Raw genomic sequence first — 26,586 nt, 5'->3', positions numbered from 1 at the left:
GGTGATGGGGAGCAGGGCCTGGCTGGGGGAGGGGGGTGTTCCAGGGGCTGGGGATCCCTTTGGGGGTGCAGCCCTGAGCTGGGATCTGCCTTTGTGAGGGCTAAGAGGGATAAAGCCTTGCCACAACCTCTGTGCTTGACCCCCTTCCCTGGGGACAGTGGTCTGGTGCTGCCACCATGTCCCCAGCAGAAGCCAGTGCCACCTGTGTGGGGTGTCCCTGCAGGCCCCCCGTGGTGCCTCTGTTGCCCCCATCATTCCCTGTTCCCCCCTTACCCTCAGCACCCAGTCCTGAGGTGCAGGTGGCCATTAGCCACGGGCAAGCTGCTTCCCTCCCCTGCCTCACCCCTTTAAAGGGGAGCTGGGGGCCCACAAGGGTGACCCACGCTGTGGGATGGGGACACAAGAGCATGTGGTGGCACTGCTGGTGGAAATGTGCAGTGGCATTTCCTGGGTGGCCCTGAGATCCCAGGGGAGTCAGGGATGTCTCTACCACTGGCTGCCTCCTTGGAGGACTGGGCAAGGCTTGGATGCAGACTCAGGTTCTGGTTAATGTGAGAAATGACCTGATTTGCAGAGGATCCAGATGAAAAGAAAGCATTGACAACCTCATGTCTTTGTTCAGCTGAGGGTCCCTAAAGCCTCTGCCTGTCCCTGGAGTGAGGGGTGACATCTGTGCAGGCCCATGGCCCTTGACACACACTCAGCCTTTGAGCTTCTGCTGAGCCAAACCCTACAGATTTAGCCCCTGCAATCTTTCCCCTTACGTCAGTCCTTCCAAACCCCCCTGGCTGCCAGGAGCTCCCCTCTGCTGTCACCTCCCGTTTGCCAGGAGCAGCAGCAATGAAGGAAATGAGAAATAAATCAGTGAAAGCCCCTTGTCTGTGTTTGTGGCTCTGGGGAGAGCCAGGGTTGGACTCTGCTGGGCACCAGGGCTTGAGCTCTGGGTCCCCAGGACACCCCAGGACTGTGTCCCCCCAGCTTTGGGACACAAAGAGTGATGGCAGCTGAGGAAAGGATGGAAACCTCCCACTCTCAGCCCAGGCTGTGTTTGCTGCTCCCACCTCAGCCTGGCCTGGAGCAGGGATGCTGAGGGTCAAACCCCCACAGGGGGAGGGTCAGGTGCTTCCCTTCCCTTGTCCACATTCAATCCCCTTTCACTGGCACCTTCCAGCATCTCCTCGGCGTTGGATCATGCCCTCCCTCCCGGGCTGTGCCTTCCCTCCCGGGCTGTGCCCTCTGGTGACCTCTGCTGATCCCTGGGAGCACGATGCCAGAGCCTTGCTAGGCAGAGGGCACAAATCAAGCTAGCCCAGGGATATTTAGGGTTTTCCCTTCAAAAAAAAGAAAATTTTCTCCTCAAATCCTTGGGGAAAGCCAAAATCCAGCCTTCTCTGTGCAGCAGCAAGCATTGCAGAGGGTTGCAGGGTGAGGGGACACACTGAGCCCCCAGCCTGACCAAGGGGATGCTTCAGTTTGGGGTGAGCAGCACCAGCTTTGCCCAGAGTGTGGAGAAGAACCAGCTGAGCTTTAGCTGGCCCTGATGGAGCAGATGGACCTGAGCTGGCTGCTGCTCCCCTGGGTTAAACAGCAAAAGAGCAGGGTGTGGCTGGTTCCCAGGGAGGGATTTCACCCCAGAGTTGGGGCATCAGCTCCCAGCCCACAGCTCCTGCCCTGGGAGCCTGGGCTGAGATCTGCTGTGGGCCAGGGGATGTTTGTTCCAGTTATGCCCCAGAGATAACAGAGTTTCCTCCTGCCTGACTTCATGTTTTGCAGTTAAAGAGCAGGGAAAATGCCTGTGGTCCATCTGATCCCCTGTTCCTCGGGAAGGAGAGTGGCTGCAGCCCATGGGCAGCCAGTGGGTTTAAAGCCAAGTTTATAATTCAGGGGCCTTAAAAAAACCATCAGAGAGCAGCACAGGAGGGATATCTTCAAATTCTGGGGGCAAAGAGCCTCCACAGGGGGGATTTTCAGTTTGTTCTGTCATTGGTAGGATGTTGTAATCCGGGGACTATAGATAATCTTGTATTTTGGCTTATTTGGTGTTTTAAAATAACATTTGCTGTTTGTCTGCTGTTCTTGCCCCTGCTCCAACCCCCCCCAGCCTCAGACCATGGCAAACCAGGAAAGGAGAGACTTCGCTGCCCTTCCTGATGGCACTGGCAGTGCCTTTGCAGAGCTGCCTTGGGACCTGGGGACTCTGGGGACACCGTGACCCTCTGGATGGCTCCTTCCTCACCCCACTTGCAAGGCAGCAAACAGGAAACGTGTGAGCACCGGCAGTTGGTGTCACCCAGAGCGGAAGGTGCCTTGAGTAAGAGATGAGAGCGGGGGCAGCTCTGTCCCTCTGAGCTGGGGAGCCCCTCAGGCCCGTGTGCCCCACACTGAGCATCCCTCGTGGGGAGGGTAAGTCCTGCTGCTCTGGGCATGGCTTGGGCATCACCTTAAGAAAGAGAAAAGTGAGGGAAATAAGGGTTTTTTCTTGCTGTTGGTGATCCAAGGGGGCTATTTCCTGCTGCCTGTGAGGGACTGTGGCTGGGGGCTCCTTTCTGAGGGCTGGGAGCAGCGCAGGGTGCTGTGGAGGGAGGAAGGACACTGGGAGCTGGGGATGCTGTGGGGGGCCCTGCTTGGCTGGGGGGGGGGGGCACAATTCCCATCCCATCCCATCCCATCCCATCCCATCCCATCCCATCCCATCCCATCCCATCCCATCCCATCCCATCCCATCCCCCTGCTCGTTCAGTGCCTCCATCATGCTGTGGGCTCAGCTCACCTGCCCTGGAGCTGGAACAGGAACCAGGGGCTTCTCCATGCCTTAACCAACCTCCTTGCTCCCCAGAGCTCCCACTTCTGCTGTCTTAAAGGCTGAGACCACCACAAAGATGTTTCTGGTCCTGTGGGACTCCGGCAGCTCCACAAGACCCTCTTGCTTGAAGGGGCTGGGGCTGGTTTTGGGCCCTGTTCCCATTTCTGATGCACACTGGGATGTAGCAGGATCTGTTTCTCATGGTGAAGGAAGGGGGCAGAGGGCGGGAGGAGCTGCTGTCCCCCCAGGCTGGGAGTGGAGAGCTGGGCTCAGCCAGACCGAGCACAGCCCCGGCTCTGTCACCGCTCCCCACGGCTGCCGTTTCCTTCCCTCGCAGTTTCAGCTTTGCCACACAAAGAACAGCCCCTCTTGGGGATGGCATGGTGGCTCTTGGTGACACAGCCACCCACCCGGGCTGGGGACAGGGCACTGGGGTCCCCAGCTCAGGCCCCACAAGCCTGGGTGAGCAGCAGCGTGATGGAAACCTGCCGAGGGCTCCTGCCCTCTGCCCGGAGGTGACTCACGGCTGTGAAAACTGGGGGAGGAATTTAAAAGGTGCTGCTGAGCTCTGAGAAGGCAGGTGGAACCAGCACGCCTTGCTCAGACCTCCAGCATCACCTTGGCTGGTCCTTTGCTGGGGTCACTTCCTTGCTGTGTCACCTCCTGGGTGGCCCTTGCTGGTGCCCTGTGCATCCCCCACAGCCAGGGAAGAGCACGGGGACATCTGGGATGGGCGCTTGGCTGGTGGCAGGAGCAGTGTTCAGCAGGTGGGAGCTGGCCTGGGAGCCCCTGGGAGGGCTGGCAGGAGCAGCCGATGTGCTGCAGATCCAGGCTCCATTTGTGCCCTGCAATCAGAGATAAAGCCTTCCCTTCCCTTCCTCTTGCCAAACCCTCCTCAGCAATCAGCGTTTGGGCCCTTGACAGCAGCAAAATGAATTCCCAGCTTGGTCTCTCTCCGCTGTCTCCCACCAGGCTGGAGCAAAGGTGTCCAGCGAGGGCAGGGCGGGCCGGGTGTCCCCTCCAGGCCAGGCCAGGCCATGGCTGAGCGCCGGGCGGGCGCCAAGGGCCGGCGCTTGGGCTCCAGCCGGCGCAAGCAGCTGCAGGAGGGCCCTGGGCAGGCACCAGCACCAGCACCCGGCCCCAGTGAGGAGCCACCATGGGCATCTGAAATAGTGCAGAGGGTGCAGCACCTGCTCAGCGCCAGGGACACGGAGCAGGCAGGAGTTGTCACCCGCTCGGACATGCAGGTGAGGATGGGGCTGTGCCCCGGGATCCAGCACTGCCACGGTCACTGGAGATGGTGTGATGGGTGGGTTTTACCCTGATTTGCTTTGGTTTTAGAAGCTGCAGGAGGAAGGTTTGCCGTGCAGCAGGGAGGAGCTGGAGCTGGTGTTCGATGGGCTGGATGCCGCTGGCACCGGGCGCTTGGGCACAGAGGAGTTCACAGCAGGGCTCCGTAAGTGCAGCCTGGACACGATCCCGGGGCTCTCCTGGGGGATGTGAAGTGCTGCCTTTGCTGTGGCACAGGATGAACCGTCCCCATGACCAGCTCTCAGCCCTTGGCTCACCTGGAGCGGGCTCCTGCTGTGCTGAACCGCTGTGTTGGAGCCGTGGAGGGGGAAGCATTGGGGTTTGGGCTTTGCTGTTGCCCTGCTGGGCACTGAGGATGTGGGGTATCTGTCAGCAGGGCAGTTCCTGAGCTCCCAAAACGCTGCCAGGGAGCACCGGCGGAGGAAGACGGCGTCGCGGAGGGTGCGGCTGGTGCTGCCCAGCCCGGCACTGCCAGGGGGGCCCAGCGAGGAGAGCAGGCACTTTGCTGCCTTCATGGAGCAGCTGGGCACAGACAACCCCTCTGAGGAGTAAGTGCCCTGCTTGGCACCCGTGGGTGTCCTGCAGGATGGATAGAGGGGGGAAGGCTCGGGGCAGGAGATCCCCACACAGGCAGGGAGCCCAGAAAGGCCGTGGAGGTGCCTTTGGCCTGAGCACAGGAGCAGGGTCACAGCGACCCCAGAGCTCACACACCTCAAAAAGTGTGAGTTCAGTGACTCAGCTGGCCTGGCTTTGGGGCTTCTGGGGGTGGGTTAACCCCGAAACACTGCTCTCCCTGCAGACAGGAGATCTGGCAGCTCTGGGTGAAGCTCCGGCAGGACGAGCCCCAGCTGCTGGACAACCTGGAGGGCTTCCTGGCCAAGATGAGGCAGCGCATCCAAGAAGCCAGGAGCGAGAAGGAGGCTCTGGAGCTGACTCTGAACAAGTGAGTCACCCCAGGATACTGCACAGGGGTGGGACAGGAGGGATGGGGACAGGGATGGGGACAGGGATGGGGCCCTGGAGGGCCACCCCAGCCGTGTAGAGAAGCCTGCGTGCCTTCAGCATCTCCGCCAGCGGCCGGAGCAGAAGTTTCGCCAATGTTTGGGGTCGGGCTCCCTCTACAGTCACGGAAGCGATGGCAAAAGGGCCGGACGGACTGTCGGACACATCCGTGCTGGGGGACACCCTCGGGCAAGCCCAGCCACAGCCCGAGGCAGTGTGGGGTCCCAGGGCTGCGTCCCCCGGAGCGGGGTCTCACAGCCCTCCCCGGCCCTGCTGTCGCGACAGGCGTGTGGCCGAGCACGACAAGGACGTGCAGCAGCTCTGCGAGGCCCTGGAGCAGCAGATCCAGCAGGAGCAGCTGCGGCTGCAGCAGCAGGTGTGTCCCCGGCTCCTCCTGTCCCCCTGCTGTCCCTGCCGGGGGACCCAGCACCCCGAACCCTCTGGGCAGCTGCCGGGGGGTGAGTGGGTGCCAGTGTCCTTGTGCCACCCAGAGCATGGCCCGGAGCCAGCAGCAGGGCGAGGAGCTGCAGCGAGTGCTGGACGCCAGCGAGAGGGAGGTGCAGCGCTTGGTCAAGGCGCAGACGGAGGTGGGCTGGCCCCAAGCCCCTTTGTGAGTCGGGGGTCTCTGGGCTGTGCTGTAACAGCCCCACGGTGCTGCACAGCTGATCCCGGTGTGTCACCAGCAGCCCTTGCTGCAGGTTGTCACACAGGACCCTCTACACCCCATCCCTGCCCTCCCCTCCATCCTCAGAGGACACGAGTTGAGTTTCCCACCCACCATCCTCGGGGAGGGGGGTGTGTGAAATTCAGCCCCGGCTCTAGAGGAGGTGGTTATGGATTATTTGCACGGGGATTTTTGGCTCTGAGTGTCCTGGTTGCCATCCCACAGCTGGAGCAGCGCTGCCGCAGCCTCCAGAGCTCCCAGCAAGTGGCCAGCATGGAAAACCAGCAGCTGCAGGAGAGCAACCGGGCCCTGCAGCAGCACCTGCAGCACCTGCACCAGCAGCTGCAGCACACCCAGGGCCACCTGAGGACAATGAGGGCTACAGTGGCTTGGGAGCACATGGGGGAGCCCGGGTGAGTGGCTGAGTGACCGTGTGTCACTCGTGTGTCCCCACAGACATTGTTTCCTCCTGGATGGGGAATGAGTTGGACGGGCCTCAGGCATCACGGTGCTGCAGTGCTGCCCATGTGTAGGTTAATCGTGGCTTGGTGTGCAGAGCATCAGAGGAAAAAGCAGGACTATCAGCACCATGCACTGAATGTGTGCCTGGAGGGCAGTGCCAGAGACCTGGGGGTGTCCTTCACCCAGGAGGGCTCAGTAGGACTGATCCAAGGATTGTGGGTTTTGCTGACCTGCCCTGTCACTGCCCTGACAGCCCTGGCCCTGGGTGGATGTGGTGGAAGGGATGGAGTTCCCGTTTTGATCCTTGTGCTCTGTTTGCAGGGACAGAGTGGTGGCAGAGTTACCCATCGAGGTGCCAATGTCCCCACAGGTATTTCAGCTGGGTGTGTGGGGACAGGACAAGGACCTTGTGCTGTTGTGTATGGGACTGCTGAGGAGCTCAAGAGCACAGGGTGCTCCTGCAGCACTGCCTCCCCTAAGGTCTCTCTCAAATGGGGCTGGTGCAGATGTTTGGGAAGGGAGGGGAGGTACCACCTTACTTCTGGTACCCCCAAGATTTTGGGTGGGTGCAGCTGGATACCTGCTGGAGAACCCCACATCATTTCAGGTGGATATTCTCCCTCACCAAGTGTTTTTTTCTCTCCTCTTCCCACCCTGTTTCCTGCAGCTGAGTCCTGGGAAGAGCGAGAAGTTCCGCTCGGAGATGCGGATCAGGCTGGGATCCCAGAGCAGCGAGAGCAAAGCCACGAGCACCCACCAAGTGTAAGGGGTCCCCTGTGTGCCCCTGGGGTCTGTGAGCTGGGGCTGAGCCCAGGCCCTCCCTCCACCCTCCCCAGGCAAACAATGATATTTGTCCTTTTAGCACTCCTCTCCCACCCACTCATCTCTCACCCTGGAGCTCCCATCTCTTATCCCAGCTCATCAATCCCCTGGCTCAGGAACTGGCTGTACCTGGCTGAGAGTTGTCTTTTCCTGGCTGATAATGTCAGTATGGGTACTGGGAGGAGGCCAGGATGCAGCCCTGGGTCTGGCTGCCTGCGTGTGCATCCCCCTTTCCCCTGCCCCCATTGCTGCCTGTGTGAACTCCAAGTGCAATGGGGGGAAATAAAATCAGGTTTGGAGAGGGATGGGGTGAGGCTGTAGATCAGAGACCCTCTGGGACTGACTGGGGATGGGAGGGAGCTGGAGCCTGATCTGGGATCTGGTTCATTGCCCCCATTTTCTGCCCTTTCCAGGGTTTGGGAAATGCTGCCAGCAGAAACAAACCTTTCAGGAGCCCCACGGAAAGCAAGCTCTGCAGAAGAGGACCCCTTCCCAGAACCTTTGAAAGAGGAAGGTGTCTCTGACCAAAGCTCTTTGCTAAGAGAGATGAATGATGCAATAGCAGCTCTGAGCAAACATCTGAAGGCACAGGCACTGGGTGCAGCCCCTGCCCTGGCAGACACTGCCTGTCACCCCTGGGACAATGCTGAGCCCCAAACGGGGCCAGAGGCAGCCACAGCCCATGAAACAACGCCTGGGGTCCTGCAGGAGACCCTCCCTGGCCACATCCATCAGGAGCTGCTGGAAGGAGACCTGCAGGAGGGACCAGGCACAGCTGAGCTTCGTGCTCCGGATGTGACACAGGCTGGTGCGTCTGCAGGAGCTGGGCACTGCACGGCTCAGGAGCCAGAGGCAGAGCAGGGAGAGAGCCCAGAGGAGGCACAGAGGATGTTATTCCAGCAAGGAAAGGGAGCTGGTGTGGAGGAGATGGTGCTGAAGGTGGCTGAGCATCTGGGAGACAGCATGGAGGCAGGAGAGCAGGTCCTGATGGAGGTGGAAGGAGCAGGGTGGCTGCAGGGAACAGCTTGGGCAAAACCACAGCTCCTGGGAGAAGCTGAGGAAGTGGAGATAAGCCAGAGAGAAGATTTGGAGGCAGGTCTGTGGCCACCTGAGGCTGGGCAGGAAGGTGTAGCAGTGGGACAGTGCCTTGCCATGGATGAGCAGCAGCCAGGGAGGATGCTGGGGGTGCAGGCCCCAGGCACAGAGCTGCAGGAACGGGCTGACCCCGCATCAGGGCTCCCTGGGAAACTGGAAACTGAGCTGGGAGAGCACCTGGAGCCACAGCCACCATCCTGGGGTGAGGCACAAGTGGGAGCAGCCCATGGGGGTGGTGTCCCTGAGGTGACAGTGGCTCCAGGCCCAGGAGTGCTGGATGAGGAGCGTGCCAGGACAGAGGTGCAGCCCCAGGGAGAGACCACGGACTCCAAAGTGCTGGAGGTGCTGCCAGCCCAAGCTGAGCGTGCAGGGAGCAGCAGAGCCGGGGGCGAGGAAGAGGAGGAGGAGGAGGAAGCAGAGCCCAGGGAGGCAGAGCAGCAGCTGCAGGGTGAGTGTGCCAGGGGAGGTGCAGGGTGGAGAGGGAGCGTGGGCTCTCTGGAGCCACTGGCAGCGGCTGTGCCACCCACCCACGGGCAGGGAGGAGGTGGAACAGATGTGGAACTGATGGAGGCCCCCAGCAGCACCAACATGGAGCTGCTGGCAGAGGTGGAAGCAGATCTGCAGGTCTGGATTGAGGCTGGATCTCCAGGGACACAGCAGGGAGGGGGTGTGGATCCAGGTGTGCAGCTGGAGAAGGATAAACCAGAGGTAGGGCTGGGAGAAGAAATGGGGGCTGCTGCAGTGCACAGTGAGGGTCCTTCCCCTGCAGAAACACCTGTGGGCAGCCCGGATGTGTGTGGGCTGTTCCCAGGTACGTCTCAGGCACTGGTGGAGGCAGATCTGCAGCTCTCTGTGGATCTCAGCCCAGAAAACCCCCAGGGAGGGAAGGGGGAAAGAGCTGTTCAGCTCCCAGAGAACGGGGAAGAGGATGGGGCAAAAGGACAGGTTGAGCAGGGGCTGCCACATGAGCCAGTGCCTCATCCCAGTGCAGTGCCCTTCGGTCAGGGGCAGGGGGCTGGTGCAGGGCTAGAGCTAAGGGAGAATGCTGAAAGCCTGGACACTACTGAGGAGCAGAGCACTGGTGCCAATGTGCAGCTGATTGCAGAGGGGGATGAGCTCAGACTGACCCCAGCAGGGAGCACAGAGGCAGATCTGCAGCTCATGGCTGGATCCTCAGGGACAGAGCAGGGAGGGGGTGTGGATCCAGATGTGCATCCCCTGGACCAGGGGGATAAAGAAGAGTTTTTGGAAAGGAAGGCAGAGGATGCCCAGGAAGATACGGTGTTCCATGAGGGTCTGAGCCCAGGGGCTCCATGGGGAGGGGAGGGTGAAAGAGCTGTTCATCTGGAGGAGGAGGAGGATGGGGCACAAGGACAGGGTGAGGATGGGCTGTCACACGAGCCTGAGCTTGATCTGCATGGGTCAGGAGTCGAGCACGGTGAAGGAGCTGGTGAAGACATGCAAGCACAGGAAGAGTCTGAAAGCCTGGACACTACTGAGGAGCAGAGCACTGGTGCCAATGTGCAGCTGATTGCAGAGGGGGATGAGCTCAAATCAGCCTCTGGAGAAAGCACAGAGGCAGATCTGCAGCCCTTAAGCCAGACTGACTCCATGGGGACAGAGCAGGGAGGGAATGTGGCTCCAGATGTGCAGCCCCTGGATCAGGGGGATAAAGCAGAGGTAGTGGAAAGGGAGGCAGAGGACTCCTGGACAGACACTCAGCTGTGTGTGACTGCCAGCCCAGAAACTCCCCAGGGAGTGGAGCACTGTGCAGCTGTGCAGCCCAGGGATGGGGCTGGGGATGGGGGACAAGGACAGGGTGGGAGTGGACAGATGCAGGAGCTGGTGCCTGACCCATCCGGAGTGACCATCAGACAGAGAAGGGGGACAGAGGCAGGTGTGCAGCCAGTGGAGGAGGCTGAAAGCCTGGACACAGTGGAAAATCAGAGCAGTGGTGCCAATGTGCAGCTGATTGCAGAGGGGGATGAGCTCAGACTGAGCCCAGCAGGGAGCACAGAGGCAGATCTGCAGCTCATGGCTGGATCCTCAGGGACAGAGCAGGGAGGGGGTGTGGATTCAGAGGTGCATCCCCTGGATCAGGGGGATAAAGCAGAGTTAGTGGAAGGGGAGGCAGAGGATGCCCAGGCAGATCTGCAGCTGTCAGAGGGTCTCAGCTCAGGAGTCCCACAGGGAGGAGAAATTGGAACAAATGCTAAAATTGAGGAGAAGGATGATGAGGCACAAGGACAAGGTGAGGATGAGCTGCCACAGGAGCCTGAGCTTGATCTGCAGGGATCAGGGGTCAGGCAGGGAGGGGAGGCTGATGAAGACATGCAAGCACAGGAAGAGTCTGAAAGCCTGGACACTACTGAGGAGCAGAGCAGTGGTGCCAATGTGCAGCTGATTGCAGAGGGGGGTGAGCTCAGACTGAGCCCAGCAGGGAGCACAGAGGCAGATCTGCAGCCCTTGGGTGAGGCTGGATCCTCAGGGACAGAGCAGGGAGGGAGTGTGGATTCAGAGGTGCATCCCCTGGATCAGGGGGATAAAGCAGAGGTAGTGGAAGGGGAGGCAGAGGATGCCCAGGCAGATCTGCAGCTGTCAGAGGGTCTCAGCTCAGGGGCTCCTTGGAGAGGGGAGTGGGGAAGAGCCCTTCAGAATGAGGAGGATGAGGAGGGTGGGGCAGAAGTACCAGGTGAGAATGGGCTGCCACAGGAGTCTGTGCTTGCTCCAGAAGGAGCAGGAGGCCGACAGGGAGAAGGGGCTGGTGCAGGAGCACAGCCACAGGAGGAGACTGAAAGGCTGCACACACTGGAGGCCCAGAGCACTGATGCTGCTGTGCAGCTGTTCAGAGATGAGCAGATGCCCCAGTCAGGCTCAGGAGGGAGCACAGAGGCAGATCTGACACCTCTGGGTGTAGCTGGGTTGTGGGAAGGGGAGCAGGGCCTGACTCCAGGTTTGGAGGCAGTTCTGGGTGCATCTCCCACTGCAAACCCATGGGAAGGAGCTGCTGCTGCAGATGTGCCCCCGCCAACTGAGGCTGCTTTGTGTCCTGAGCCTGCCACTGCTGCAGAGGGCCCTGGTCTGGAAGCAAAACTGGGAGCATGCATTGGTCCTGAGGGGCAGATTCTGGAGGCACAGGAATTACTGCAGGGAGAGAGGGCTCCTGCAGAGGGGAAGCCTCTGGATGGAGCTCATGGTCTGGAAGTGGCACAGGGAGAGATGCTGGAGGCAGGGGTGAGGAATGAAGTGAAAACTCAGGGTCTAGGACTAAACCAGGGCCATGATGATGCTGAGTTGGCCTCCCTGGTCTCCGAGGTGCTGTCACAACTCAGCCCCCAAAAGCTGGAAACGATGATGCAGGAGGATGTTCTCATTCCAGATGTGTGGCGGCTTTGTGCTCCGGGACAGGCAGCCCAAAGGGAGCTTCAGGAGCAGGTTTCAGCACAGGGACATGAGGGGAGGCTTCACACGGTGGCCCAACAGCCAGAGGGGGAGACACCACCCACGAGGGAACCGGAGCACACGGCTGCTGGACCTGCTGAGCATCTGAAGCAAGAGGTGCCACCAGCATCACCACTGCACACAGCTGTGCAACCAGGACATGCTGGCAGTGATCAGCTGGGGGTGGTCCTCAGAGAAAACTCACTGGGGCAAAGGCAGCTCTTGGGAGAACAGAGCAAAGGCATCAGTGTTGGTCAACGAGAGAAGATGCAAGAGTTTGGTCAGAAAATGAGCCAGGAAGGTGAGCCCAGCTCAGGAGAGCCAGGGGCTGTGACTGCAGGTGGGGCAGGAGCTGCTCCACAGGGTTGTCCTAAAGCTGCCCTGGACCCAGACCACCTGTACAACGTGCTGTTTGTTGGGGACTCCCACGTGGGCAAAACGTCGTTCCTGTACCGTTTGCACGCTGACACCTTCAATCCTCACCTCACAGCCACAGTGGGTAGGTCTCCTCCAGCCCCTCTCCAAGAACTCACTTGGATCACAGCTGCAGTTCCCCTTCCTCCACCCCACAAGCTGCTGGAGGTCTCCACGGGCCTGTTACAGCTCACACCAAGCATGTTGTACAACCAGTCCCCAGGGGCCAAGCAGAACCACCAAGTCCCCATGCCGGGGTGCTCATGGGCAGGAAATGCTGCTGCTGCTTCTCCTTCCTAGCAACAGTGGCCCAGTGCTCTCCTCTCTGCTTTGCCTTTCAGCTCCATTCTCCTTTCTTCACCAACCTGGTTTTATTCATCATGAGATGACCTTCCCAAAATCCAGCAATTAAACACCTAAAAGCCAGAGGCTCACTTGGGACCAACCCCTGGAGCTGCAGCCTCAGACCACCCTGCACCTTGTTTCTTCTCCCTCCATCTTCTGTCACAGAGCAGAACTCTACAGTATCAAAATATCCTCTTTTGTGTCTTCCAGGACTGGATTACCAGATCAAAACCCTCGTTGTGGATAACAAGTGCTTTGCTCTCCGCCTGTGGGACTCAGCTGGTCAGGAAAGGTGAGGTGCTGCTGCTGCTTAAAGACACAAACTGGGTTTTTCCCCTGTAGTTGAGGGGCAATTGATATCCTTTGCTTTGCTAAGCAAAGGTGAGATTGCTCAAGGAGGGACTCTGTACAGTATGTGATCTGATAAAGCATAATAAAGGAAGTAATTAAGATAAAACTGGCGCTCAGACTGTTCCTATGGCCCCTGCCATCAGGACAAGAGACAGATCTGGGGGTTGCCTGTTTGTAGACGTGCATTCCCACCTTTCCCACTAAGATCTCACATCACACCTAGGCAGAACCTCCTTAGATCGTGCTGGTGATCATCCAAAATGCCCGCAGGTACCGCAGCATGACCAAGCAGTTCTTCCGGAAGGCGGACGGGGTGGTGCTGATGTACGACATCACCTCCGAGTGCTCCTTCTCCGACGTGCGCTACTGGCTCAGCTGCATCCAGGTGGGGGCGGTCCCGGGCTCTTGGGACTGACAGGCGTGGCCAAACCCTTTGGAAAGGGTGTTCTGCATTGCTTTCATTATAAAATAAATTTTTTTCGTGGAGGATTTAAGGCAGATACAAACAGATTTTCACACGCTGGCAGTGTTTCCCAGGGTAATTTGTTGATAGTGTGAAAAACGCCAATCACTTGTTTTTAAAATTGTAAAAGTTTAATAGTAATAAAATGGTTATAAAAATAGTAATACAATTAGAGTAATAATAATTTGGACAATTTGAATTAGGACAATATGAGACAATAGAAACAAAGAGTTTGAAGCTGAGCTGTTCTGATCTTCCCTTCTTTCTCACTCAGGAAGGAGCAGAGGATGGAGTTGCTGTTCTGCTTCTTGGGAACAAAACTGACTGTGCTGCCCAGAGACAGGTCCCTACAAAGGAGGGTGAATGCCTGGCCAAGGTAGGGGGTGAAGCACAGCCACCCAAGCGAGGCAGGGACAGCTAAAGATCAACACCACCAACCTGAAGAGCTGGAGAAAGGGGAAAGCCCTTAATTTACCCCTCATGCATCAGTGGTTGACAAAATGCTCTCTGAACCCATCTCTCAGCCTTCTCTGCCTTGCTTTCCCTTTGCCACTTCAATTTTGCCTCAGCAACATCCCAATAACTTGGTTTAAGGAACTGGATTTGTAAATTAAAAGATTTGCAGCTCTGCTTATCTTTGCTGTGAAGTGCTGAGTATCTTCCCAGCATCATAAAAATAATAAACCCACTGAGCACTATCCTGGTTTAAAGATACTGAAATGATCGAAGTTTGAGTAATCTTGTCACATACAGATGGCTAATAAAAATTAGATGAGGAGAATGAGAAGAATCTCACCTTTACTGACTTAATCTTAAACCTTATGGGGTTTGGGCCAGAATCCATGGACCAGTTTTGCTAGTGGAGATGAGGGATGGATGCTTATTTTCCCAAACTGGTAGGGAGAAAAAGAGTTGGGAACATCTAGTTATGCCTCTCTCTGTGTTTGCTCCCATAACCAGAAGGCATCACAAATTCTTCTGGCTGCACAGTCATCCTTTTCCTTGGTATTGAAAGCTGGTGTCGTAGCAACCAGAAAATCTGGATTTCACCCTCATGTTCCAGTAAATAAGTTATTGAGTTATTTGTTTCCTTGATTCCCTCCTGTTCTCCCCTTGACTGGGACTGTCCCATGGCTATTTATTCTCACATTAGACTATTCCAGTGCAAGAACATTACATTTCTGCTCGGGGTTTGTGTCTTCCAGGAGCACCAGCTCATGTTTTACGAGTGCAGCGCTGCCTCAGGCCACAATGTCTTTGAGTCCATGGTCAGCTTCACCAGGTGAGCCATGGGCTTGGATTTTTCCACCTGTCCTCAATTTAATGGGCTCCCTCCCTGCTTTTTTTAACTCCAAATACTTCATGTCACCACCAACAGAGAACTCCATGCCCAAATGTCAGGGAAAACTCAGGGAAGCTCACGCTGGAATGAGCATTTAGCCCTGCCCTAACTTGTCTCCTGAACAACCAGCACTGCAAGGAGGTGAATTAAACCCTCTTGGGAATGCTGCTGATTTCTCCCTGGCTTGACTGAAACAAGTTCTGTCTGTGATTTGATTTAGGTTGGAATTTTTAACACCATCCACAGCTCTAGGATCACATGGAGCTGGAAGGATCCTGACTCCTTTTAGCTGTGCTGAGCCTCTTGTACCAAGGCTTGTCAAAACAAACAGCACAGAAATACAAAATATGGGGGGAATGCCCAGCTAATTTGCTTCCTTTTCTCCCAGGCTGCTCAAAGTTCGTGAAGATGAATTGAAAAATAAAGCAGAAGAGGTACCAAAGGCCCCTCAGAAGAAAAAGGGCTGCTGCTGGTGATGGAGACACACCCCACACTCTGATCTGAAACTGCACTAACAGCAACAGCCAGAAAAGCATAAAAATAGTCCTTGGACACCTTCTCTTTTCCTGTGTGTCTTCCTTGCCTGATCTTCCTTGGATGCTGAGAGCAAAAGCTGCTGTGGGGCACCCCCTGTCAATCCCCCAGAGCACACCAGCCCTCCCAAATACTTCTCAGGGAACTTTACCACTTTCTTTTGGAGACCAAAAACAGGCCAAGAAAAGAGGCAGAAAAGGAACCCAGCTGGGTCTGAGATGCTGCAATGATACTGGAAGCAGCAGGGAGTAAACCCAAGCCTTGGGAGAGAAGAAATGAAAACCTGAAGCCGTCCAAGTGTATAAACCAAGGGGGTTTAGTGCTGTTGGTGCTCTGGGCTGTGGGGACTTCTCCTCTGGCTTTGCAATCTGATTGGATTGGATCAGGAGCAATGAGATATTCAATATATTCTAAATGCCCTTAAATCTCTCCAATGACACGAGGTAAAGCTAATTTTTCCCTTCCGTGGTTTATCCTACCAGTGAGCAGTGATGGGGCTTGACAGAAACTACTGAATATTTTGCTCAAAATAAATTCAAAACCCCCAAGAGAGAGTCCAGGACAAGAAGAAGATAAATGCTTGCAAGATGTTTCTTTCATTGTGTTGTCCCCAGAGCAGAATTCTGGATTATTGCAACAAATTTCAGGCTGGGCAGAGAAGAATGAGCTGCTGCATCCTGCCCTTCTGCTCTTTGTGAAGTGCTGAATTGGTTTTAAATCCAGCTTGAAAAATCTAAATAGGCACATGTCACAATTTCAAGGTGTTTTTTTTTTAATCTTTTCACAGCTTAATTGAACTATATTTTTGCATAAAAAAGACATACAGTCTAAATAAATAAGAATACTAGTGCTATATTTTCGTATTTTATATGCTCCATGTAAATTCCCAGCAGTTCAACAGGTGTGTTTAAAGACTCTGCTTATGTACAGAGTTTGCAGAAATCATTCTGCCTAGCTGGGTTTGCTTTTTGTTGCCATTATTATTTATATGTACATAATGGCAAAGCATAATAGGAGCCAGTTTGTGCTTTAGAAAAATTGAGTGACAACAGGAGTTGGGCTTCTAGCAACTATTTATTTCACATATAATTATATATATTTTATATCTATCAGCTTCACCAGCCAGGGTCCAACTTTGCAGTGACTCTGGAATTTCAGAGTCTTTTAGGGATGATTTATTTCTCCTGCACACCACAATTTATCACTCCAGTGCCTCTGTATCCTAAGTCTCCATCCCCTGTGTCTCCCCTCAGCCTACCTCAAGGCATTTTCCTTTGGCCCCATCAATAAAACACTTTATTTTCTTTGTGCAATATATTTATTGCTCCCATTCCCTGTCCATCCCTCTTTACTGTATTTCTTTATACAATATTTTTAGTGATGGAGCAGCTCCTCAGGAAGGATTTATGTGGCTCAGCTCAGAGCTGTGCCTGGTGGGGTTTGGTATTTGGGGTATCTGGAATCCCTTTTCCTTATTGTTTGGGACCCTCTTCACTATTTCTTCTTTTATTTAAAAATAACTTAAATCCAAGTGTACTTTGCAAATTTGATCCACAATAAGAGAAGCACCATTTCAGTCTGATCAACCCAAAAACTTTCTAGTGGGTCTGTAACATTTCCCCATGTAAAGCCACCCATCAGATCAGCTTTTATTTTGTCTAAATATGCTGGGATTGCACATGGAAGATACTGCTTGGCCAAGTGGCAGCAGGATTGTGCAAGAAATAGTCTTATCTGATTCCAAAATGAAGAGTTGAGGCCGTGGAGGCTGAATTTTCCCATTAGATGGCAGCAGCTGCAGCAATTCCTCCCCACTGCAATATTGCTGCTGCAGGGAAGGACCAGGGAGCTCCAACAGGGCTCAAAGTGGGAACTGAAAAAAAAAAAAAAATAAGCCTTCCCAGAACAGCAGGCAGAAAGAAATGTCTATCTTATTTCCCTGGAAATCATCTGTAGAAAAAAGGATGGAGTTTGTGCCCAAAGCATGAGTTACCACACTCCAAACCTCCCTGCCAAACTTGGAAATGAATTTTTCATTGCCAGGCTGGGAGAAACACGGGGCAGGCAATAAATTACACTGGAAAACATGGGCAGCATGTTGCACTTGAAAGCATCTTTCACCTTTAATAATTCACATTCCAGCAAACATTCCCACTCTGGGATCAAAGGCACCGCTCCTTTGCAAGCCATTAAACGCCTGCACAAGTATTTGGAGGAGGATCAAGGCCTGGGATATTAATAGCAAGAGGGAAATGCACATTTGTTTGGACCACAGGATGTTTTTTTTTTTTAAATCAGGTGGTTTCCTTTTAAGCTGTTTGAAATTCCTCAAGGCACTCCACAAGAATTAGAGGAGCTGCCCCAGCCAAGCCAAGATTGGGAAGATCTCGGATCCCAGCCCAAAGTCAGCAGGGATTTACCATCATCCTACTTGGATGAATCCACCTGGGAAGCAGAGAACCCACACGAGCTTCTGACAAGTTGGAACAAATCTTCAACCACAGCTTTCAGTGCCCCAGCCGTGGGATTTGGGTTTTGCCCAGGAGTGTCTCCCAGAATTTCACCCCATTCCCTTGGAAAGGCAGTAAAATTGAGATGAGGAGACAACCCCACTCCCCTGGGCTGGGATTGACAGGGCAGGAAATCCAAACCTGAGGAGAGGAAGTCCTTTTTCTTGCAATGTTTAATTCATCTGCAGAACTCAGCGCTGCAGGAAGTTGTTGAGGCCGAGAACTTAAACAAGGCTGAAATTTAAACAAGGTTGCTGTAAAGGGACCTGGTCTGGTGGAACAGGGGGAGTTGAATGAGATGATCTTTAAGATTCTTCCAACCCAAAGCATTCCAGGATTCTACGAAAATGCATCAGAGAGATACCAAAAACACTCATCACACCCCAATCAAGAGCTGACTGAAAATAAGTTTAATTGCAATTGAGGACTGAAGTTCATGTCTGATAGTGGGGTGAGGCTGAGACCCCTGGCTCCTGCATTCTCCCAAGCTTTTCATACCAGGGGTGCCTCCAGGGACCTTTCCTTGCCCCATTTCCAGCTCATTACTCCTTGGAACCTTTCCCACAGTTTTTAGGGCTTTCCCACGTCTTTTTAGGGGGTGTTCACTGTGTGCCCAGTGCTTGTCACTTGACCTGTGGGAATGGGCACCCATGTCCCCCATGGGGCTGGGGACAGGTGGGGTTCAGGGGGATAAGTGGGTCTCCCAGAGGGTGCTGGAGGGTCTGGGGGGACTGTGGGGTGATGCTGAGGATTAATGGGATGCTGGGGGTGGAGGGAGGTGTTAGGGATGCTGTGGGATGTGGCTGTGAAAGATTTTGGGGGTTCTGGAGGATATTGGGTGTGCTGTGGGCTCAGGAAGACTCTGAGGGTTCCTGTGGGTGCTGTGTGGGATGTCTCAAGGTGCTGGTGGGGGCTTGGGTGTTTCTTTGGGGGTCTGTGAATGATGGGGGATCAGGCAGGTGCTGGGGTGGTCTCAAGGTATTTTTGGGCTCAGATGGGTGCTGGGAGAGTTCTTAGGGGTCCTGAGGAGCTCTGATGATCCAGGGGAGCCTCAGGCTGGTCTGGGTTTGGGATAATCATGGACTGAGATGGGTGCTGGAAAAGGGAGTCTCCATATTCTGGCTGAAATGTGTGCAGGGAGTCTTAGGGAGACATTGGGTGTGCCAGCAGGGAGGGATGCGGGTGCTGGGGGCTGTTTGGAGCCACCGGGGTGGTTGGGGGTCCTGAGGGATGTTGGTGGCACTGGGGCTGGCATGGGTGTTGGAGGGTCCTGGGGGTTTTTGGGGGTGCCGGGACAGTGTTGGGGGTTCCTGAGGAGTGTTCGGGACAGCAGAGGGACAGGTATTGGTGGGGTCCTGGGGAATGTTGAAGCTTTGGGCCGAGCAGGGTGTTGGGAGTCCTGGGCAGTGCTGGGGGCCCAGACTGGGCCGACCCGGGTGTTCAGGGCCGCGGGTGGTGTGGGGGGTCCCGGGGAGTGTCGGTGTTCCTCGGACGGTGTTTCCCGGGCGGTGTTGGCTCCCCAGGCAATATGAGGGTTGCCTGGGCAGTGTTGGTTCCCCGGGCAGTGTTGGGTCCTTGGGCGATGTGGCCGTCCCGGGGCAGTGTTTGTTGCCCGGGCAATGTGGGAGTTCCCTGGGGCGGTGTTGGTTCCCTGGGCGGTGTGGCGTCCCCAGGCAGTGCTGGGGTTCCCCGGACGGTGTTCTCTGGGCGATGTGGCGGTCCCGGGGCAGTGTCGCGTCCCGAGCAGTGTGGCGATGGCCGGGCAGTGGGCAGGCCCCGGGCCGTGCCGGAAGCCGGAAGCGAGGCCGGGGCAGCGCCCGCCCCGCCGCGGGAGGAGCCGGGGCCGGGGCCGGGGCCGGAGCGGAGCCGAGCGGGGCGGGCGGGGCCGGAGCGGAGCGGGAGGAGCCGCCGGGCGGGAGGCGAGCGGGGTGAGGCCGCGGGCGCGGGCGGGGGTCGCGGGGGGCCCGGATTGCGGCCTCTCACCGCGGGCTCGGCTGGGGGGGTCCCCGGCTTGTGGAGGCCGGAGCCGGGGGTGGGGGGGTGTCCTGCTTAGGTTATTGATTTATTTCTAAGAATATCCCCTGTCTGGGGCTCCTCTGCCTCAGAGGAGCACGGGCGAGGCCGTGGGGCTGTGGCCGGGTCAGGGTCCCTCCGGAGCGGTTTCAGCGCAAGGCTGGGACCTGATCCCCTGGCAGGGCGAGAGAGGCGGCATCAAGCAGATGGGAATATATTTTTATATCTATATCTATATATATATGTACATCACTGTAGGTTCACCCACAAGGCGAGCAGCTTTCCCTTTTAAAGACTGCTCCAGCACCGTTTCTGTCTAAATATTTACCTTGTAAAGCCTTGGACTAACCACGCTGGGGTCTGTGGGCAGAACTGGGCTCTGGGGTGCCAGCCCTGCCAGCCAAGTGCCATCACTGTTTCTGTTCGTGGAGAGAGCTGCTGATTTCTCCCGGGGTGCTGGAGTTCATAAAAAACCAGAGTAGCATATGGGTTCCTCCTTCAAAGGCCTCTCTCTAAGGGGTTTGCAAGGGATGAGCCCTGCTCAGTGTGTGTGGTGGCAAAGAGGGTACAGTAGCCTGTTGTTATTATTTTGTAGGGATAGGAAGGGAAATAATGGGTTGTTATTTGTTTTTTAAGGCCTCATCTGTTCTCCCAGCAATGTGGGAGCATAATGCCTTATTTCCTAGCTGGAGGATTGAGTTACTCTTGAATTTGTCAAGGAGCTGGGTTGGGTTCTCAGTGTCTGTGATTTACAGGGGCTGTCCACAAAGGTGTTTGCTCAGAGTGGAATGTAAATGGAGAGGGATGGGAACTGGGATATAGCTCAGTGTTGTATTTTAGCAGGATTTTTCTGTTGTTTGGAAAAGGGGAAACCACAGTGTTTGACAGCATTTCTGTGGGGATGTTTGTTATAAGTGATTCCAGGCAGATCCTGCAAGCAGGAGAAGCTTGTTGAATCTGCTGGAATTCTGCACGGGACAGCTTCAGGGGGGAAAGGTTTGGCACTCGGGAGCCAGAGGACACTAGATAATCTTTTAGACCACTTAGTACACCACTTACAGTGTCCAGGCAACTGAAGTAACCAGAAAAGCTGGAGGGAAAAAAAAAAGGCCTTTAATATCCTGCAGATGTGCTGGCTCCTGCTTGTTCCATGAATCAGGGTATTGCATGAATGAAAGAGTTACTAAAGCAATGGCTTGTTTTTATTGTCACGTGCATGGCAGGTGCTTTACAGATGAGAAAAAAAAGTCCTTGTCTTGGAGAGGTTAATATGAGGTATTATAGACCCAACCTGCTTTGCTTGCCCATGGGGCTGCTCAGGTGGCAAGATCTGGGACAAATATTTGCATGGAATGCAGGGAATGTTGGTAGAAGAGGGCCAGGAGCTAATTAACCTGGTAATGCAGTGTAGTATGTTCTCAGAGTTGGGTTTTATTTTGGCATTTTTACCTTTTTGGTGTTTCCATGGCTGTGGCTAGATATTTGACACTGATGTTAATATAACATCTGACATAAACTGCTGGAGTCGAATGCTTAGGCAGCTGCTGACCAAACAAATAGAGGTTGTTTTTTTAGCCAGATAATTTTCATGATCTGATGCTCCATGTGACCACATAAACAAGTGTGCAAGTGCAGAACAGGGGGGATCTTGTGGGAAGAAGAGTAATCACTGAAGCTGTGAAACCTGGGGGTTTTTGAAAATATATCCCAGTGTTGCATTAAAAAGAAGGTATTAACATCAGCCTTGCTTGAGTTGTGACTTGTGGGTGGTTTAGGGGGAGAGCTGTCAGCCAGCTCTTTAAAGGCAAATCAGAGTTCAAATCAGAGCTTTATCATGTCTCTAGTTCTGTCCATACATAGAGTTATGGCTGATTTGTGCCGTGGGAGCAGCCAGAACAAATTACAGCTGAGCAAATCTGAGTCTAGGTGGTTTGTTACTCAGGGCTGGTCAGTGTGTGCTCAGGTGAGCAGAGCAGGTCTGTGCTGGGAGCTGTGTGCAGAGCCCTGTCAATAGTTACAGTTCTCACACTGCAGGACAGAGTTTGGGGAGCAAAGTGGTGAATTGGTGAAGTGGATTCATGAGCTGGTTCCTGGGGCCAGGAAACTGTAGAGCAAAATGGGGACAGGGGTGTGATTTCAGTTTTCAGCTCTGATTATCCATCGTGCTTCTTGTGTTTTTATGTGATGGTCCTCAGGCTGTGCTCTCAGGGCAGAGCATTGCTCAACTCTCTCCCAGCTGGCCCAGTTTGATCAGGTTAGTGTTACCCACATCAGAAACAAGAGGCAAAGCAAAACTCCGCAGATTCTGCCTTTCCCCCAGGGAGTGCCAGTGTTTTTCCCAGGCAATGGGAAAAATTTTTACAGTATGATTCTCACATTGGCAGCTTGTACCTTGTCCAGCAATTTCTTTACATCTTCTCTTGAGCCCATCAGCTGCTCTCAAAGAGGCCTTTGTGGCAGAGTGGAAGTGGTAGAGGAATATACTTTTTTTTTTTTTTTTTTTTTTTGCAACTTAATGTTGATCTCTCATGGGTGTGTTCTTATAAGTGAGAAATAACTTGCTGTCAAATGCCATTTTGTCACCCAGCACAATGCAGTTCTTGCTGGGATGTTTAGTTCTGTGCCATCTCTGACCTGCAGGCAAACTTGGAGAGGAAGGTGGGGGCTTTGTTGCCTGCAGGGCAGCCGCTCTCACCTTGCTGTTACTCAATAATCAGTTGGCTTTGACATTAAGTTGCGAAAATTTAAACAAATTGTAAACTGCCGAACTTTGCCCGACGCATTCTTCTTGTTTCTCTGTCCTGTCTCGCTGCCGACGGGGGATTTAATGAAAACAAATCTGGGTTAAAATAGGCGACTGAAATTGTAGCGCGGGAGGGCTTAGCAGGGCTGCTGCGTGTGATGATCAGCTTTGTATTGTTGGCTTTTGTACTCGGTGAGCAATTGCTTTATGGGATGGATTCATTTGGGGGAGATGAATAAATGGAGTTTCATGGATTTCTGGGAAGCTTTGTTCATTTACATAAGCTGCGAATCTCGGCCGGTTCTGCTCTTGTCAGGAAATTTCACGGCTTCTTTGAGTCAGTGGGAGATCCTGAAGCAGCAGAGACTATTAGGAGTGCAGCTCAGTGTTGTGCTGTTGGCTGGGAGCAGGTTTGCTCCAGAGGAGCCTTCCTTCTTTCCTGGGCACTGCCACCTTCCTGGGATGGCTGTGCACACGCTGCTGTTGGGTTGTGTGGCTGCAGTTGATTCCTGTTAACACACCCCATCTCTCCTCAGGGATTTCTCCTTGGAGGCCATGGAGCTTTCAGCCAACGAGCTCAGCATCTATGACAAGCTCTCTGAGACCATTGATCTGGTGAGGCAGACTGGCCACCAGTGTGGCATGTCAGAAAAAGCCATTGAGAAGTTCATCAGGCAGCTCTTGGAAAGAAACGAGCCCCAGAGGGGCCCTCCACGGTACCCTGTCTTAGTGGCTCTCTACAAGGTAAGATGACTTTTGTGCATGAACACAGCATTTGAGGGTCAGGGTTCTCCTTTGCACCTGAGCTTTTTATTTCCCATTGCATTTTCTTGATGAATTTTGCAAGATCTTTATTTAAAAAGCTGTGAAGTGTAGCTTCCTTCCTTCATGCCCTGAGCTGCTTTGAGAACAGCTGGCCAAGTTTTGGAATTGCTCATGTATGCTGTGAATTTATGTTGTCCATATCTTCCTCTCCCATAAATTATTAAATAATGAGATTTGGATTGATTTTTCAGACTAAGATTCCTAGTGTTGGCATCCTGAATGGAAATGTAAGCAAGGAAAGAGATTCTGGAAGTTCAGGGCTGAGTCATGAAGTGAGCATGGCTCTCTTTCTGACCCTGCCACAATCTTCTGCATGTCTTTATTCTCCTTCTGGTCTATGAAATAAAGCTATTATCATCATGCTTGGTGGTAGAAAAATGTTTTAAAAGCCTTAACTAAAAGATTCTGTAAAAACTTTTGCAAAGTGAGTGAAAGGATGCTATTGTTAGGTAGGTTTGAGACCATTCAATCCCAGACTGGTTTGGGTTGGAAGAAATCTTGAAGATCATCCAGTTCCAAGTCCCTTCCATGGGCAGGACACCTTCCACTAGACCAGATGTTTGCTTCAAGTCTGAAAAGCTTCCCATAATATTCATAATATGACATAATATTCAGTAATACTTTAGTGTCATCTCTACAAATCCATTGCAATGGATTTTATTTGGAAAAAAAATGCAAGCTCTCTTCCTCGTGTCCTATAAAAAGCTGTAAAATGAGGCAGGAGAACAGGAAACTGCAAATTTGAACTTTCAGCTTCTGTTCTTGTTTTTGCTGTTGATTCAGTTTGACTTTGGCCAGGGGGAGAAATGCGTCATGTCATCTCTGTAAGGCTTATTTGGGATTCTGGTATGGAGGAGGGAGCTGGTGCCAACTCTGCCAAAGTGTTTCGAGGCTTGACGGATGTTTGCAAAAGCCACAGGGTTTTCCTTGTGTAAGAGGCATGGCAGGAGTGCAAGTTTTTATTTGATTAGGTAGGGAGGAAAAGGAACTATCTGCAGATAATCCTGATTGATCTCATGCTGGATTATTTGCAGTGCTAAAATACAGGAACAAAGCTGTTTGTGGGGCTTGGGTTTGAAGGCTGCTTAATTTCATCCGTGGACAGCCCTAATAATAAAACTGGCTGACAACTCTGTGTACATAAATAGCATTGCAGCTGAACGAGGAGACACAGCAAAAATAAAGGGTGTTCATGCTGTGGTGCACAGCCACAGCCCTTTGATACCAGCAGAAGGTGTGTCCTGGTGTGAGGACACCTCAGCTCCCTGCAGTGTGATTAACTCTGTGCCTGTTTTCCCTTGCAGGGCCTGCTCACCCTGGGCTTGGTGTTGCTGACTGTTTACTTGGTGATCCAGCCCTACAACCCGCTGCCACCCGAAGCACCACTCTCCAGAGCCCAGGCCTGGGGCTCCCTCGTGGGGCACATCCGGCTGCTGTCCCTGCCCATTGCCAAGAAGTACATGCTGGAGAGTAAGGAAATGTTTTCCCTGCTATAACATAAGCCTAGCAAGAAATACCAACTTAAATACCAGCCAGGAGAGTCACTCGAACGTCTCCAGGGCACCACAAATGTGTTGCTGGCTTGGCATCCTGGTTTTTTCTTTTCCTACCACTGTACTTAAAAATAGCAACCTGAGTTCTAGCTTCACTGGGACTGAAGCATATTTTATCTCTAACTTGATAATTTTGTTCTTGCACATTCTCTTTTCCTTGCTTTTAACACCTTGGGTCTTTCTTCCACAAGAGTTCCCTTTTCTCTAGAAATCTTTGCACTTCTGAGAACCAGGACTGAGATAGCTCTACTAGGGAAATGTCACCTTTTCTTGTTTTTTCTGAGTAAGGCAAAACCAGTTTCTCAACCAAATCTTGATGTCTGTGAGCAAAGTGTAAAAACCTCAACTTGTGGCCTGGTTTAAGGAAAAGGAGTTTTTGCCAAGTGGCATATTGGGAAAGGCCTGGGGGATTGAGTGCTGTCATGTTTATATGACATTAAGGGCAATGTGTGTGTGTGTGAGGAAGTCAGATAAGGGTTCCCTGTGAGGTTATCCCATCACAGGAGAGCAACATCCTAGATTTTCCCAGAATGGCACAATAGAAATGGAAAAGTTTGGCTATTTCTCATTCTTGGTTAATCATTTCACTGACTTAGCCTGGCAGGTGGGTGCAAGCTTGGGCTCTGCCTCTGCTGGAACACAAAGACTGTCAGTGATGATAAAGCTGTGAATTATTTTGAGCAGGGATGTGGCACAATGTTGATGGTCTGGTGGCTCCCTGTAAAAACAAACTCCTGTAGCCGTGCCCTTGTCATGTTTATATTTAGCTTGGGCACCTCATTGTGTTGGAGTTGTCTGTGTTGGCTCTGACCTTCCTGCCAGAGCTAAAAAGGGCTCCCTGAAATGCCAGCACCATTCTGCATTCTCTCCCTCCCTCTTGCTGACATGGGATTTCTGCTGATTCCAATTTGTATGGGTGGGGCAGGGTATCCCCCATTGTTCCTCTTATTCCTTATGGATTGGAATATCTCTGGGAGTGAAAAACAAAGGTGAGAAGATGGCTCTGATAAGCACTTGACATTAGGAGCCTGCTTATCTACTGCATTCCAGCTTTTCCATGGGTGAACACCCCCCTGCTCCTGTATTGAGATGGAATCCAATGGGAATTCTAATGCTCACTTCACTTTTCACTAAGGCCAGGCATGACACGACAAGGGGTAATGGCCTAAATATGAAGGCAGGTTGGACATTAGGAAGAAATTCTCCCCTGTGAGGGTGGGGAGGCCCTGGGAGAAGCTGTGGCTGCCCCATCTCTGGAAGCTTTCAAGACCAGGTTGGACAGGGCTTGGAGCAACCTGGGACAGTGGAAGGTGTCCCTGCCCATGGCACGGGGTGAAGCAAGGTGAATTTTAAGGTCCCTTCCAACCCAAACCATTCTGTGGTTCTATTGTGTTTGTTCAATCAGATTTTGTCCAGAAAAGTTGACAGGTTCTTCCTTCAGCTACCACAGAGTCCTTTTGGATGAGAGGAATCCAGGGAGGTCCCTTGGCACAGCTAAGGTTTGTAGGACAAGGGCTGCCTGAAACCATGAGGATCTCCTTGTAAAGGTAAATAAGAGCAGGAGCAGTTCTGGCCTACCTTTGGAAAAAAACAGCTGCATGATGAGGAGATGGGGAAACATCCAGAGAAACAGGGGAAAGGGGAAGGATGGATGGAGAGGAAGAATGCAGTGTTGTTATTTAAATGCACATAAAATCCCTCCTGCCTCTGTGAGTCCTGTAAGTTTTCAGAAGTGATGAGCAATAGGGTGGGCTGCAATCCAGTTCTGGGGGAAAGAGGAGAGGGGAGAGGCAGTTCCTGCTCTCTTTTTCATGGAATTAGGTTGTGGTGGAAGCCACAGCATGTCCCAATTAACAGATTGACTTGGGGTTGGCTGGAGTGACTTTGATCCTG

General features: G+C 53.4%; 2 protein-coding genes across 5 annotated transcripts in view; both read left to right on the top strand.

The window, feature by feature from the left end:
- The first annotated feature begins 1,978 nt into the window (after positions 1-1,978).
- RAB44 (RAB44, member RAS oncogene family) lies at positions 1,979-16,366 on the top strand. 2 transcript variants are annotated; one of them, XM_059867748.1, is made up of 17 exons: positions 2,124-2,403; positions 3,776-4,050; positions 4,145-4,259; positions 4,491-4,662; positions 4,914-5,057; positions 5,402-5,492; positions 5,608-5,703; positions 6,006-6,193; positions 6,564-6,612; positions 6,910-7,004; positions 7,478-7,872; positions 11,539-12,099; positions 12,570-12,651; positions 12,981-13,095; positions 13,448-13,549; positions 14,379-14,455; positions 14,904-16,366. In XM_059867748.1, the coding sequence occupies exons 2-17, from the start codon at positions 3,841-3,843 to the stop codon at positions 14,989-14,991; spliced, it is 2,580 nt and encodes an 859-aa protein (XP_059723731.1). In that variant the 5' UTR covers positions 2,124-2,403; positions 3,776-3,840; the 3' UTR covers positions 14,992-16,366. The 2 variants fall into 2 exon arrangements, with proteins under 2 accessions (XP_059723730.1, XP_059723731.1); XM_059867747.1 differs by having other exon boundaries at positions 1,979-2,403; positions 7,478-12,099.
- A 2,888-nt stretch (positions 16,367-19,254) lies between these two features.
- C25H6orf89 (chromosome 25 C6orf89 homolog) overlaps positions 19,255-26,586 on the top strand; it is a 32,571-nt gene continuing 25,239 nt past the window's right edge. For all 3 annotated transcript variants that reach the window (XR_009489449.1, XR_009489448.1, XM_059867914.1), the window contains exons 1-3: positions 19,255-19,487; positions 22,852-23,059; positions 24,445-24,610. Coding sequence is in view for 1 of the 3 variants with exons in the window: in XM_059867914.1 (XP_059723897.1) it covers positions 19,270-19,487; positions 22,852-23,059; positions 24,445-24,610 (592 nt within the window). In the remaining 2 variants the exon portion in view is untranslated. The remainder of the gene's footprint in view (positions 19,488-22,851; positions 23,060-24,444; positions 24,611-26,586) is intronic.

The sequence above is a fragment of the Haemorhous mexicanus genome, chromosome 25, assembly GCF_027477595.1.
Source record: "Haemorhous mexicanus isolate bHaeMex1 chromosome 25, bHaeMex1.pri, whole genome shotgun sequence".
In the NCBI taxonomy this organism is placed as follows: domain Eukaryota; kingdom Metazoa; phylum Chordata; class Aves; order Passeriformes; family Fringillidae; genus Haemorhous; species Haemorhous mexicanus.
Note: the sequence above shows the minus strand (reverse complement) of the source record. Positions and strands in the feature narration are given on the sequence as shown.

Excerpts from the sequence above, each read along its gene's own strand:
- RAB44 (XM_059867747.1), top strand. The coding sequence starts at position 3,841 with ATGGCTGAGCGCCGGGCGGGCGCCAAGGGCCGGCGCTTGGGCTCCAGC. Across the intron at positions 5,704-6,005 it reads TGGTCAAGGCGCAGACGGAG|CTGGAGCAGCGCTGCCGCAG; the intron begins GTGGGCTGGCCC and ends GCCATCCCACAG. Across the intron at positions 12,652-12,980 it reads GACTCAGCTGGTCAGGAAAG|GTACCGCAGCATGACCAAGC; the intron begins GTGAGGTGCTGC and ends AAATGCCCGCAG.